The sequence below is a fragment of the Ooceraea biroi genome, chromosome 1 (assembly GCF_003672135.1).
Source record: "Ooceraea biroi isolate clonal line C1 chromosome 1, Obir_v5.4, whole genome shotgun sequence".
Lineage (NCBI taxonomy): Eukaryota > Metazoa > Arthropoda > Insecta > Hymenoptera > Formicidae > Ooceraea > Ooceraea biroi.
In genome coordinates, this window is record NC_039506.1 from 10,465,187 (window position 1) to 10,478,667 (window position 13,481).

General features: G+C 33.3%; 2 protein-coding genes across 3 annotated transcripts in view; both read left to right on the forward strand.

Moving 5' to 3' along the window:
- LOC105286698 (GTP-binding protein RAD) overlaps positions 1-7,515 on the forward strand; it is a 29,988-nt gene extending 22,473 nt beyond the window's left edge. Inside the window, exons 5-7 of the mRNA XM_011351830.3 lie at positions 3,921-4,003; positions 4,245-4,434; positions 4,916-7,515. Coding sequence (XP_011350132.2) covers positions 3,921-4,003; positions 4,245-4,434; positions 4,916-5,208 — 566 coding nt within the window. The 3' untranslated portion in view covers positions 5,209-7,515. The remainder of the gene's footprint in view (positions 1-3,920; positions 4,004-4,244; positions 4,435-4,915) is intronic.
- A 444-nt stretch (positions 7,516-7,959) lies between these two features.
- LOC105286699 (dynein light chain 1, axonemal) lies at positions 7,960-10,302 on the forward strand. 2 transcript variants are annotated; one of them, XM_011351831.3, is made up of 4 exons: positions 7,960-8,692; positions 8,980-9,242; positions 9,355-9,632; positions 9,902-10,302. In XM_011351831.3, exons 2-4 carry the CDS (start codon positions 9,044-9,046, stop codon positions 10,055-10,057), a joined length of 633 nt encoding a protein of 210 aa, XP_011350133.1. In that variant the 5' UTR covers positions 7,960-8,692; positions 8,980-9,043; the 3' UTR covers positions 10,058-10,302. The 2 variants fall into 2 exon arrangements, with proteins under 2 accessions (XP_011350133.1, XP_011350134.1); XM_011351832.3 differs by having other exon boundaries at positions 9,051-9,242.
- The last annotated feature ends 3,179 nt before the right edge of the window (positions 10,303-13,481 follow it).

The window sequence follows — 13,481 nt, forward strand, 5'->3', positions numbered from 1 at the left end:
GGGTTACGTAAACATTGAGGACTAAAGAATAAACTTTGCATCTAAATACTTTTATTTAATAGAAACCATGTTTTTAACTAAATTTGTCTTCAGATTTACCCTACCTAACAAATGTACATGTTTTTCCACATGGAAATTTTTATCTATTCACATCGAATGAATATGAAAATTAATATAGAAAGTTTAAGACATAAATTGTGAAAAAAATTTTAGTTCCTTTGACAAATATATTTTAAGTATACAGGGTGTCTGACATAAGGCGAAAAACCTCTCGCCCACAAGTAGATCTCGTCAAACAGAATTAAACAGTCCTATATCATTTTGCAAACAACCACGTAAAATTTCGAGTAATTAAGTAAAGAAAGTTCGCTAATTCAGCGAACGCGATTGGCAGCGAGTATCGGATTACAGTGGCAGGCGAGACGACGCGTGGACAATAATTTCTCAGCGTCTCATTCATATGCTCGTGGTGCCGAGAAAGTGTTGTCCACGCGTCGTCTCGCCTACTGCTGTAATCCGATACTCGCTGCTAATCGCGTTCGCTGAATTAGCAAACTTTCTTTACTTAATTACTCGAAATTTTACGTGATTGTTTGCAAAATAGTACAGGACTTTTTAATTCAGTTTGACGAGATCTACCTCTGGGCGAAAGGTTTTTTCGCCTTATGTCAAACACCCTGTATAGATATTTAAATATCAATTTATACAAAATTGATGCTTCTTATACTTTGCATAAGAAATTATATGAAATTGCTTCTGATAGATAAATTAACTTGATACAATAAAATATATCATTTTATTACTTAAATATCTTTTTTAATATATAAATTGAGTAAATTTGTCAATAATGTCCTAGTAACTTGATCACAATGTGAAATAACTTTTTTATACCTAATATTGAAATGTCTAAATGCTTAAAAACTTAATTAACAAAGTAATTAATAAATGTTATATGTTATGTTAAATAATAAAGCTAATTAATAAAGTTAAGTAATATATGTTATATGTTATGTTAAAGCTTAATTAATAAATGTTTAAAAAACTTCATTATGTGTAATAATAAAGTAATGCTCACAAGAAATTTGTTGATATCCTTTATGTGTCAGATGTAATATACAGCATAGTTATTTTTAATACAACGCAAAATTAATGACGTAATATAATCTTGTAATATGGTACTTAACAGTATACGTGTATAATTTTAATGTTTTAATTTTAAATTTGCAAATTTATGCATGGTATATTTTTTTCTGGTAACCCATTTTTTAAAAATGGAATAGGTAGGAGAGAGTGGTAAGATTAAAACGATAAACAACAAGATGAATATAGGGATAAAAATAGTTTGGCTGGCTACAGTCAGGCTCAAAAACTTGGTACCCGTTCCGCCATAAAAATAGTTCCATATTTCAATCATGTTCTATGTCGCCACATTATGCGCGAATTAAGATTAGCGATAAAATTTACTAGAATTTATCAAAAACAACACAAAACATTTAGGCTGCAAAATGTTGCACGATACTTTTACTGCAAATCGGGATCGAGGCCAAGAGATTATTTGTCACGAGAAGGTGCAAGAGAATGTGGGTGGTAAGAGAGTGAGAAAGAGAAAGAGGAGACGAAGGAGACAGAGAAAAAAGGCGCGCGCTATATAATCTAAAGTGAAAATTGGATTGACCTAAAGTAAAGTAATCTTTTTCTAAAATTTCTCCTATATTTTTTCTAATTCCTCCTATATTTACATTAGATACAGTTTTATACGATTCGATCTGGATTTACAATTAAAACTGCGGGAAGGATGTTGTCCATCAGATTCGCTTCGGCAATTACACCATTCAATGATTTTACGCGGCAAAGAGGGCAAATACTCATTCCGCTCTCAAGTGGATAGAGTATATTCGCCTTGAAAAACAAGCGAAACGATTTCCACGAACGTATAAAAAAGAAAAGTGCAGAAGCAAGTCGCTCGGAAATAGCAGCGGTTAATTTTGCACCCGCTTGCTATAAACGTACATCATAGAGAGTTCGTGTCTGTTCATCATCCTCTCTCGCTCTCTTTCTCTTTCTCCTCTCTCTTTTTCTTTTTCAATTCCTAATTTTATCGAAAAATTTTACTTTCCGGCAAAAGAATATGGCAATAAAATATACATATCGTACTATTGATAAATATAATGAATTTTTATGAAGATTAGTGTGTAATAAGTTCCTAAACTTTCTAATTTTTTATAAACGAATTGACATAACATTTATACGATATAGATCGCTCTTATAACTATAATTTATTATAATAAACTAATATTATAATAGCATCAAAAATTATTAAACTTGAAAATTTCATAAAAATGAAATTTCTCGTTAATCAATCGCTCGCTATCATAATAATTGAAAAAAGAGGTTATTAAATTCTTTTGAGCGTTTGAAAAATCAATAATTTGTATGACTACAAGGTAAAAATTGTAGTGTGCGCTTGCGCTGGCGAATCACCGATTTCCGCGATATTTAGTCTGCTCGATGCTCCAGCATGATCTCTCTTGCAACCCCAAAATGTCAATTCTCTCTTGTCAATTCTCTGCTGTCATGATATTCCCGTCACGGCCGTCAATTGAACTTGTTCCTGACTGTTAATCCCGTTATGTCTCGCATGCGAACGATTTTATTAGATTAATGATCTCGCAAAAAATAAATCTCTCTTCATCTGAAAGCGATGCAACTGTTTACAATTGTGAGTCTCATATATTTCGGAAAAATGTGACCTTCATTAAAAAATAGATATCTCTATATATAATATGTGACTGACATTTTCAGTATTTGATAATATAATATATGACTGACATTTTCAGTATTTGTGATAAATTCGCATAACTCTTTGTGATTACGCATTATTATTTATCTCGAATTTTTATATTGCACACTGCTGAAATGACGAGTGAGTTCGTGAGCGTTCTGCGAATGTTCCACTTTATGATTTTTTAATTTTACTAATTCTGCAACAAAGCTTTCCTTGCAATAGAAAGCTTTTCAGCGCTTTCCATGGAGAATGCTGCATGCAGATATATTCTCATTCATCCCTCGCGATGCTTCATGTTCGAGCTTTAAAAGATATGTCACTTTAGCTTCTCGTTTTGTCCTCTCTTTTTTTCTCGTATTTACGTGATATCTGCTGTACATATATCTCTATCTAACTGTTTCTGACTGTTAACCTCCATTTTTTGGCAACCACCGAGCACATCACATTGCGAATTCGTATCAACATTTCAAAGAATATCTCAAGAAAAGTGTAGTCTTAAATAAAAGTTTAGTATAAGATTTGTAAAATGTAATTATACAGGGTGTCCGGTAACTCACGACTCAACGCTCGTGAGTGGATAAAGCGGACTGAACTGAGTGGAAAAGTCCTGTACCATTTTGCAATTTTCACAATAGTTAACAAGTTATTAATTATTAAAAATCGTGCTATTAGTCCGGCCTACCGCCGAAAGCAAGCGCGCGGCGAGATGCGACCGCCTAGCGGTCGAGTACCTAGTGATCGCAATGGCAATGGCTAGGCATGCCATTTGTAATAAACAACTTCTCGCGCCTAGCAACTTTGATCGCTAGGCGGTCGCATCTCGCCGCGCACTTGCATTCGGCGGTAGGCCGGACTAATACAGCGATTTTTAATAATTTATAACTCGTTAACTATTGTGAAAATTGCAAAATGGTGTAGGATTTTTCCACTCAGTTCAGTCCTCTTTATCCACTCACGAGCGTTGAGTCGTGAGTTACCGGACACCCTGTATATATTTGTGAAAGAAAGAGAGAATGCGAAAGAGTAATAGAAGATAATAGAAAATAAATACTTTTTTGGCAGTTTTACATGATAAAAAGTTTATCAAAACAATTATATTAACTTGATTGAATTTAAATTTTTATTCTTCTTGCAGATGTGCCGAGTGAACAATCAGTTTTCGTGATGCTGAACGGGGAAGAAAGCGAGCTTAGGTTTTTAAACATTGCTAATCCAAAGGTAAGAAATTATTAAATAAATCTCAACATTGTATAATAATGAGAAAAACGGAATAATATAAAACACGAATAAGAGAATTTAATGGAACTGAACTTAAAGGAAAAGATTTCTTACCGCAAACCTGCAAATCAAATTTTAATTTCTAAAGAAAATGTTTCCTTTTACTTATTCAATTCTCTGAAAGGGAAACATAAACAAAGTTTCGAATCTTCTACTAATTTAAGAAAACTGATTTGTGCAGACCGAACTGGAAAAAATGCCGTTGCCGGACGCCTTCATTGTAATGTACTCGGTAATCGACAAGGCGTCCTTTCAAAGGGCCGAGGAATATCTCGCTCGACTTCACGATCAAGATCTTCTTCGTGCTAGACCGGCTATTCTAGTCGGGAACAAAGTCGACTTGGTCCGTTCCAGAGTGGTTTCGCCCCAGGGTAAGAGGCAGAATATCTTCCTTTTTTGCACATATATCTTTTCATGGTTAAACGACTTTGTGGTACTTTATAAAATCGAACGTTCGTTTAACGCGGTACGGTATATCGGACAAATTCATGAACAAAAATAAAAATACTGTAGTTGTAACATTATATTATATTATATTTATCTTATATTTATTTTAAATACTTGATCTTTTTATCAATATACATAGAATTCAAACTTGCTGTTACAAAAAGAAATATTTTCTGTTAACATTAACAAATAACAAATTCTAGATTCTAAAAAATTACCGACGATTGCATCTTAGATTTTTTGTCTGTTTCACATTTTATTTAAAAACGAAGTATCGTTGGTTAAATCATAGAAACAAATGTATAATATTTGACAAATGCTTCCTATGTCAGAGACATGATAAATTTGCGATAAATAGTTCAAATTTAGCAAATTTTGGCAATCTCGGAATTGTACATTTTTTAGACGGGAGATGCCTGGCCTGTACGTACCGCGCAAAGTTCATCGAAGTGTCAGTCGGCATCAGTCACAATGTCGATGAGCTGCTAGTGGGCATACTCAATCAGATCCGCTTGAAAGTGGTCCAGGGTAACCAGGAGAACCGAAGTCACAGCAGTGGCGGTAGCGAAGGTAGCGGTCACTGGTACAAATCCAGAGGTGTCGTGCGCGCCAGTATGAAAGCCAGACAGATGCTGACTTGGCTGTTCGGCAAGGAGGACAGCAAGTTCAAAAACTGCGAGAACCTCCATGTACTTTAAGTCAGGACGAGAAGAATTTAAAGCCGGACTGTTCTTGTATCTTATTAGTATATATAAATACCACGTGGCTTGTGATGAAGGGCTTCTTTCTCGAAGGGAGTTCTGTAATAACGTCTTCGGCGACTGAAGAGGTTTCTGTGCGATCGGGGAAGATAGAAGAGTAAGAATCGTGAGAATGTGATCCAAATGCAATGGAATGGATGCGTTTCTAAGTTAACAATACGTAGTTTAAAGTTTAGAGTTAGACACCGAGTCTTCGCAATTCGTGAAACTCGCGAGAATATTTTGTTACCCTGTAGAGAGGACGAGCGGTCCGTGGACCAAACTGGATACAATTAGCTGAACGGCTGAACGAAGTGCCAAACTAGTGAAAATTAATGCCCGAATGGCGTTTAAAGAGAGATCGCTGAACGGAGAGAACGCTGCTCGATTCCGCGCTCGTTCAATCATGACGGAACTATCCAATGAAATGGAATTAACTCTTGAGATGAAGAAATACAAATTAACTCTCACATTTCCCAGACTACTCTATTTCTCCCAGTAACGGTCAATCAATTCGTGTGCAATTTCTTTCGCGCAAGTAGTAATTTGGGATCGAATAAAGTTCCGATAAATCCGCTCGCACATTTTCCCCCGATATTCCATTTATCACAGGGAAAAAAGTAATGTGCGATCGGATCTTAGACATTTTTTACTGGTATTCTACCTGTAGAGGGCGATCTTCAGCGAAGAGAGCGTATTTTCTATGTCGTGTATGTAGTTTCATGAGATTACGGGCGACGTGAACACTGAAGCTGGCGTTAATGCAATCAAAAGTTCAAATCAATCGAGACGATAAGAAGAAGAATCAAACCAGGACCATGGCGTGAATGAACGTGATCGCCATTAAGTTTACTTGTATGATTACTTTACGATTGTATAAGTAAGACCAATTACTTAATCTTTCTTATATTAAATTTTAGTATGTATGTACATGTATATACAAAATTTGCGTGTAGACGTATACCCGTGCGAGCATGTTTTCCGCAGTATGTACACGTGTATCCCTAATCTCTGACGTGTATTCCCGTTGGCGAGTGTCGATTCTACCACGTGGCATTATGTTGCAAATAAAATACCACTGCTATTCTTATTCTTGCGTCGTTAAATTGGCTTGTATCGCGAGTGCCATTAATTTCTCGCGTTCCAACGAACGAACTTCCTATGGTCCGTTACGGCCAACTTTGTGCAATATGCCATTGTTAATTGACTTGTGTTAAGTTTTCTACGTAGAAGTCGTAAGATTACTTTGTCATTTAACATGTGTTTACTTATAGTTATAGTTTACTTGTAAGAAACATACAGTATAAAATTGCGTACTTATTGTTGAATATTTCTTGTATTACTGAATCTACAAATTGTATAAAATCTTTTGCAAAGTATTATATATTGCGAAGTAAAACATTACGCGTGTTTATTTTATATATATTAAAACTACAGTTAGCTGTGTATGTAACAAATAAGTTTTATTTGTCAATTTAAAAGCTCTCTCTCTCTCTCTTTCTCTCTCTGTTGCATTATTTATACATGTTATTTTACATCGATATTGAGGTAGAATAAATAATGTACATAATTCATTAATAAAGCATTTTATGTACAATATTCTGCCGCGGGTAAAATTCATCGTGTTGCGTTTCCCTCGTTCACGCGTGCACGTGTGCGGGCACGGATACATACGATATGCGAGGTATATGTCTAAAAAAAAAATTAAAATCTATAGTCTTCTGAAGAGAGATATCCTTTTTGAATCTTTAAAGAGAGTGTCTGTAAAAGCTATCTATTTTCTGCGATCTCTATGCCTATATGTATCCGAATTATATGAAGATAGCGTAAAATCAGAATATACTTACACTTACAACGGGAACAAAAAAAAAGATGCGCCGATGACGTGTAACTTTGTCCTCCTGATGTAAACGTTTCATCGTTCGTCGACTATCTGTAAGAGAAATTAATGGTTTAGATCATTACAATAAACCACAGGCTTTCTTTTTCTCGTTACACAGACATTTCGGAAAGTGTCCAATGGATATCTGTTGGTTTCTTCCAATGTTTCTTTCGATATGTAATTTATTAGTGAAATGCGCGTTGCGACGAACACGCTGTGAAAATTTTGAGTTTAAGAGTTTCTCCCGAAATGTCTTTCAACGAGAAATCAAAGATTCTCTTATCAAGTGCCTTTGTGTATTTTTGTAATTTAAGCTAACTCGGTGTAAGCCCCATGAGTATCACACTGTGTAACGTACTATTATATACATTATATTATTGATACATCTGTTGTTAATTTGTTACATTACCTGTGAGACATCGTCGCGTTATATGCTTGGTAGCGTAACTTTCCTTCTAAAATATATATGAGTTAGCTTTCATCCCTTCTCTACTTAATAAGTGTGTGTGATAGACGATAGAAGAAATGATGTTTACTTCCGTCTAATTTGGATAAAGACTTTGTGATTATTAAGTTACGCTACCGAATTCCCTTATTCATTAGCGCCATTAGCATATCCCGAAAGCTGTGGATGTAATATAGCATTAAAGTGTCTGCTGTTATTGTGTCTACTCGCTGTAATACGTGACATGACAATACTGCCAGTCCTTTGATTAATAAAATGTTGAGAAAAATTCCTGCTGCAGCAATCCGATATCATATATTAATAAGAGGCTTATTGGTTTCAGAATATTATTCAGTCAATATTGAGATATATAGTAAAAACGTTTTGCACGTGATGCATGAATCATTCACAGATTTAACAATGCATGCATCCGCCGATATGTGTTTGCACATAGTTTACTCATTTATAAAACTACGAATTAATTTCCAAGTAAAACACACCTTCAAAAGTTAAATTAATTTCAAGGACAAAAATAATTTCGTTAATTGGTTAATGCAATTAAACAACAGGACTTTGTTTCATTTGTTTGTCAAATTTGGAACTTTTATATCCTACCATGACGTTTAAAAAATATATATATATATCAAATATATATTAAATTTTTAATAAAATAATACTTACTGCTTATTTCGATCGCCTGCATTTTTCCTGAAACTTGCTTATTTTTTCTCTCTAACCAATACGTATTGTAAATTGCGCTATTATACCTCGTCACGCTTCGTTGATAAATACTCGCGCCAGACGCATGCGTTTTGTGAATCGATTATTTTGTTTGGTACCAGATGTTACCAGTCTCTGACGATGGCAGATTGCCACGTGACTAAGGAGTACCATTTCTCGTAATCACGAGAAGGCACGTGTACGCGACAGTACCAGGATAAAAGCGTTACCTGCATTCTGTGGTGCTTAAAGGATTGGTGGCGAGGGATGTACCTGGAAAGTGCATTAAAATAGTCATAGATTTATATTAAGAATACCTGTTGTTCCAAAATCCATTTATATCAATGTGAAAGAAACTGAAAATTCCTAACACCGTTTATAGCAATATATACAAGGTACCAGTCTATGTACAAAGTATATTTATATGTACAAAATATTTGTCTACTAATGCATTATAGATTATACACGTATGAAATAGTTACACGCGTCGATGCAGGCACTTTTTGACGATTGCACTTTTCAAACAGCTTCCGCACGTTCGTAATTTAATTTGCCAACGTATACAAGTGCGTTATTTAATGCATTGATTAATGATATATGTCAGTTTATCGATTACCACGACGGAATGTTTTCTTTATACAGTATTTTACGTAACGTAATTGTGTCACATACAATTATTTAGGATACTTTTCGGAAATTTTAATCAATGTCAAGACAAGACATAGTATTATCACGATCCATCGTCCATGGCAGCTGGAAAGCCAACCACGAGCAAGGAAGCTATACGACGATGGGAGGAGGAAAATGGGCAAAGTGCAGTTACGGCGACAGAAATAATATTAAGCTTCCAATGGCCACCAATAGAAAAAATGGATAATGCATTAGCGACTTTGGTCAATTGTGAAAAGCTCTCTCTGTCGACGAACATGATTGAAAAAATTGCAGGTAATAATTTTGATTTATAGCAAAAGAAATGCGTGCAGGATGGATTTACGATTTTCTTGCATACAAATTGCAATTAATTGTTATTCTAAATGCATTTCTTTCTTGTTCACAGGCATTGGAACTCTAAAAAATTTAAAGGTTCTCTCATTAGGTCGTAATGTAATCAAAGGCTTTGCCGGTCTTGAACCTTTAGGCGACACTCTGGAGGAGCTTTGGATCTCCTATAATTGTATTGAAAAATTGAAAGGCATTCAAGCGATGAAAAATCTGCGTGTACTCTACATGTCCAATAATTTAATACGAGAATGGAATGAATTTGCAAGATTACAGGAACTCCCAAATCTTTGGGATTTGGTTTTCGTTGGCAATCCACTATATGAAAATTTAGAGGTATTGATCATTAATTAATATTTTTGCATAATAAATAAATAAATGAATGGACATATAAAATATATATGTATATGTATATATAAATGTATATTAATACACTTACATCAGTTTGTTTTATATATCCTTGCATTAAAAAGTATTCAAAAATAATAATATAAAAACTGCTAGAGCAGAAATTTTTAAGATTTTTTTAATGCATAATATTTGAACTTTTATAATATGAAGTTTTATATCAATATTGAAGAAAAATTAATATAGAACATTTTTAGGTAGAGCAATGGAGAATCGAAGTGGCACGACGTTTACCAAATTTGGAGAAACTCGATGGCGAACCTATAATACGGACGGAAGAAAATCCAGTTATGATTCAATCAACCAAATATGATAACCTGCCGCTTGATGAATTAGAGCAAGAACATACTTAATTCTTTGACAGTATTGACCCTGTATTTACATTATATTTGATTTAAAACTTGATATATATATACTTTCATAATGAGAACAATATGTAAAACATTGTCATAATTATTTGTTAGATCTGTATTTAAATTATTAAATTATTTTTGTAAATTAAAAATAGCCTTTTTCCTAACATAAAAGTTTTCTAATCATGTAATCTAATAGATATTTCCAAATCAAGTAAAAAATAAATCAAATATAATAACCAAAATTAATTTAAATCTTATACTTCTCTGATTTCCTCAAAATCTAAAAGTTTAAAATTATAAGGCCGAACAATATTCATATCCATCCATCTCATCTTATTAAAATTTTAATATTTATTTTTATAATCATTATTTATGAGTTCTTTTAGAAGCTGTTAAATAGTAATGCATCTTAAACACACGAAAAATTCATGCATCATTAAATTAGGGGAATATGAAAGGAGATAATTGGATAAAGGATGGTACAAACTAACAAAGGTAATACAATATCAAGCTCATGTATTTTGCTCATTTTATTATTTCAAAATCTTGCTTAGAACCTGAAGAAATTCTTTCACAATCTAATAATTAATTAATGGTAATTAAGTTTAACATTAACGCCTGACAACGACGAAGTAAAGATTTTATATATATATATATATATACACATATACATATACATATACGTATGCATTTACATATATATACATATACATATACATGTACATATGCATATACATATGAATATGCATATGTGTATACATATACATGTACATGTAAAAATACATATACATATACACACACACATACATACATACATACATATACATACATATATATATATATAAAAGCTAAATCTTGCCCAGACACACGAATTGATATGCAATGTTTACTGTATTACTTGTTTTCTTTCTTGTTTCAATCGTCCATCTCCACTTTATTACGGGCATATAAATAAATTCTTATTGCTTAATATTTTTCTTATATATATAATATATATGTATATACATATACATACACATATGTATACATATATATCTATGTATATGCATGTATGTATATATATATATGTATATATATATACATATATAATATATTATTACATACAATGATATGTTTTTGTAGTCCCAATGATTAATATATGCACACGTTTGTGCAAATGTCTCCGGCACGAGACATGTTATGGACGGATTGATCCAGATCGTGACGTAGACGTTCCGAATCGTCGAACAATCATTTCATCGTGACATACATTTATCCTCTGATAACAGTTAGTCGATTTTTCCCATCCTTTAATTCGCGTTCACTCATTTCCTTTTCACTCGCATTTATTTATTATATCTCCTGTTCGACTTTTCGAAATGTCCGCCACGCATCCAGCAGTATTTGACGAGGCCTCAGATTGTCGTTCTATACCTCGTCCGTGATGATAACGAAACAAGAAAAACGTTTATACATTCTCAAGGAGAAAATTAAGAAAAAATAGTGGAAAAAGAAGAAACGAGAGAGAGAGATTTGCGACCGATCACGATTTTATGTACCGCGATGTGGATCGATCTTCGGAGAGGCGTGTCCACTCAAGCCCCGTCGCCATACTGATTAATTTTATTAGTATTATAACTATTATAATATTATTACACTAAATATATATATATATATTATATAATTATTATAATATTATTATTATTTGCTCACTAAATATCAGTTTCTTATCTCTGAACATAATTCAATATATATATATATATATATATATATATATATATATGTCGCTACGGTAAAGTTATTATTTTTAAATATCACAATAACCTTACACAGAAAGCTGCAGCCCTAATTTCATTATTATTATTATTATTATTTTTACTATTCATCATTATCCATTATTATTACTATCGGTATTGTTGTTATTACCTACGGATTTACTCGCGAACTTTATCTCGTGAATATATCGAGTGTATTGTATTCCCTTCTTCGCAACGAATACCAAAAGTATCATTGTTATTTTTTATTACTACATTTATTAGTGTTCCTGTTGTCATTATGCACGTACGATCTTTAGGGTAATCGTTGTCGTGCCGAGTGACACACGCGTGCGGGAACTTCGATTTTGTCATCCATATGCTGGGCCATTTCGGTGGTTAGTGTGATTGTTCTCGTGTGTACAGTTTCGACGAACGAAAATCGCATAATATAGCGCACGCAATTTCCCCGCACTGTTCGATTATTATTGAACAATGTTGACACAAAATTATCAATTATACACGACCACCAGCTTATACTCTGGTACATGGTATTAGTAATTTGTGAGTAGCACATGTGATATGTCAAGTTCGTTGAGTATCATGAGAAAAAAATTATCGTAAACGATCATCAAATTGGAGTACTGTTTCAGAATCGTTATTTCAAGAGTGATTTAAACATTCATGTATTTGTATATCTGTGTAAACATTCGGGTTTTAGATATATAGCGCAATCTCTATAATCTGCTTGTCCGAGAAATATATCATAAATATTCTTTTCTTAACGTTTACTAGCAATTGTCGTCCAGTTATTGGTTCTTGTTGTAAAAGCAAAATATAGAGCTATAGAGCTAATAATTAGTTATATCTTATTAATTAAAATTCTGATATAACTAATTATTATCATAATGAATTAATTACAAATGTATTTATTTATTTCAAATCTGATAATCCGAATACCTGGCAACAATATAATTTGTGTTTCAATAATTGATTTAAATTTTAGAGAGTGCACTATAAAAACTGAATAAGGATCGACTGAATAAATCGATTTTATCGCATTTGCAGAAAATATCGCTAATCTTTTTTTACGATCGGAAAATTCAAGATGTGAAAGACGATGATTCACAAAATCATGGATTTACTATCGTATAGTTATAAATTTAATAATAGCACGACTATTATTAAAAATTCAACACTTTGTGGACTGACTGTGTTATGCTGTATCGTGCGTAGGGGACGGACTAGTTTCTGCAACTGTATGTGTGTACGTGATATATATGTATATGATATCAAAGATCAATACAAAATTATAATCCTGAAAGTGACTATTCCGAGCGAACAAGTGGTCGTATTCAGTCACAAAAATAACATTTACATTAGTCGCGGCATGTTCTTCCAAAGCGGATCGCTTATAGGACGTCGATTCGCACCCTTGTATCCGCAAAGTGTTGAATTCGCCCGTACAGTAAATCTCTCGGCTGAACACTCGAGTGAGTCGCAAAAATTCATGTACATTTTACAACATTTCGCGAACTTTCCAGTTATGACAGTAACTGCCGTGGTCAATCTCCACAATGTGGACAATAATTTCCACACTGTAAATAATTTCTATGTGAACATTCCTCACTATACGGAGGAAACTGGTACGACAACATCATACACGTTTGAGAGAAAAATCACACCGT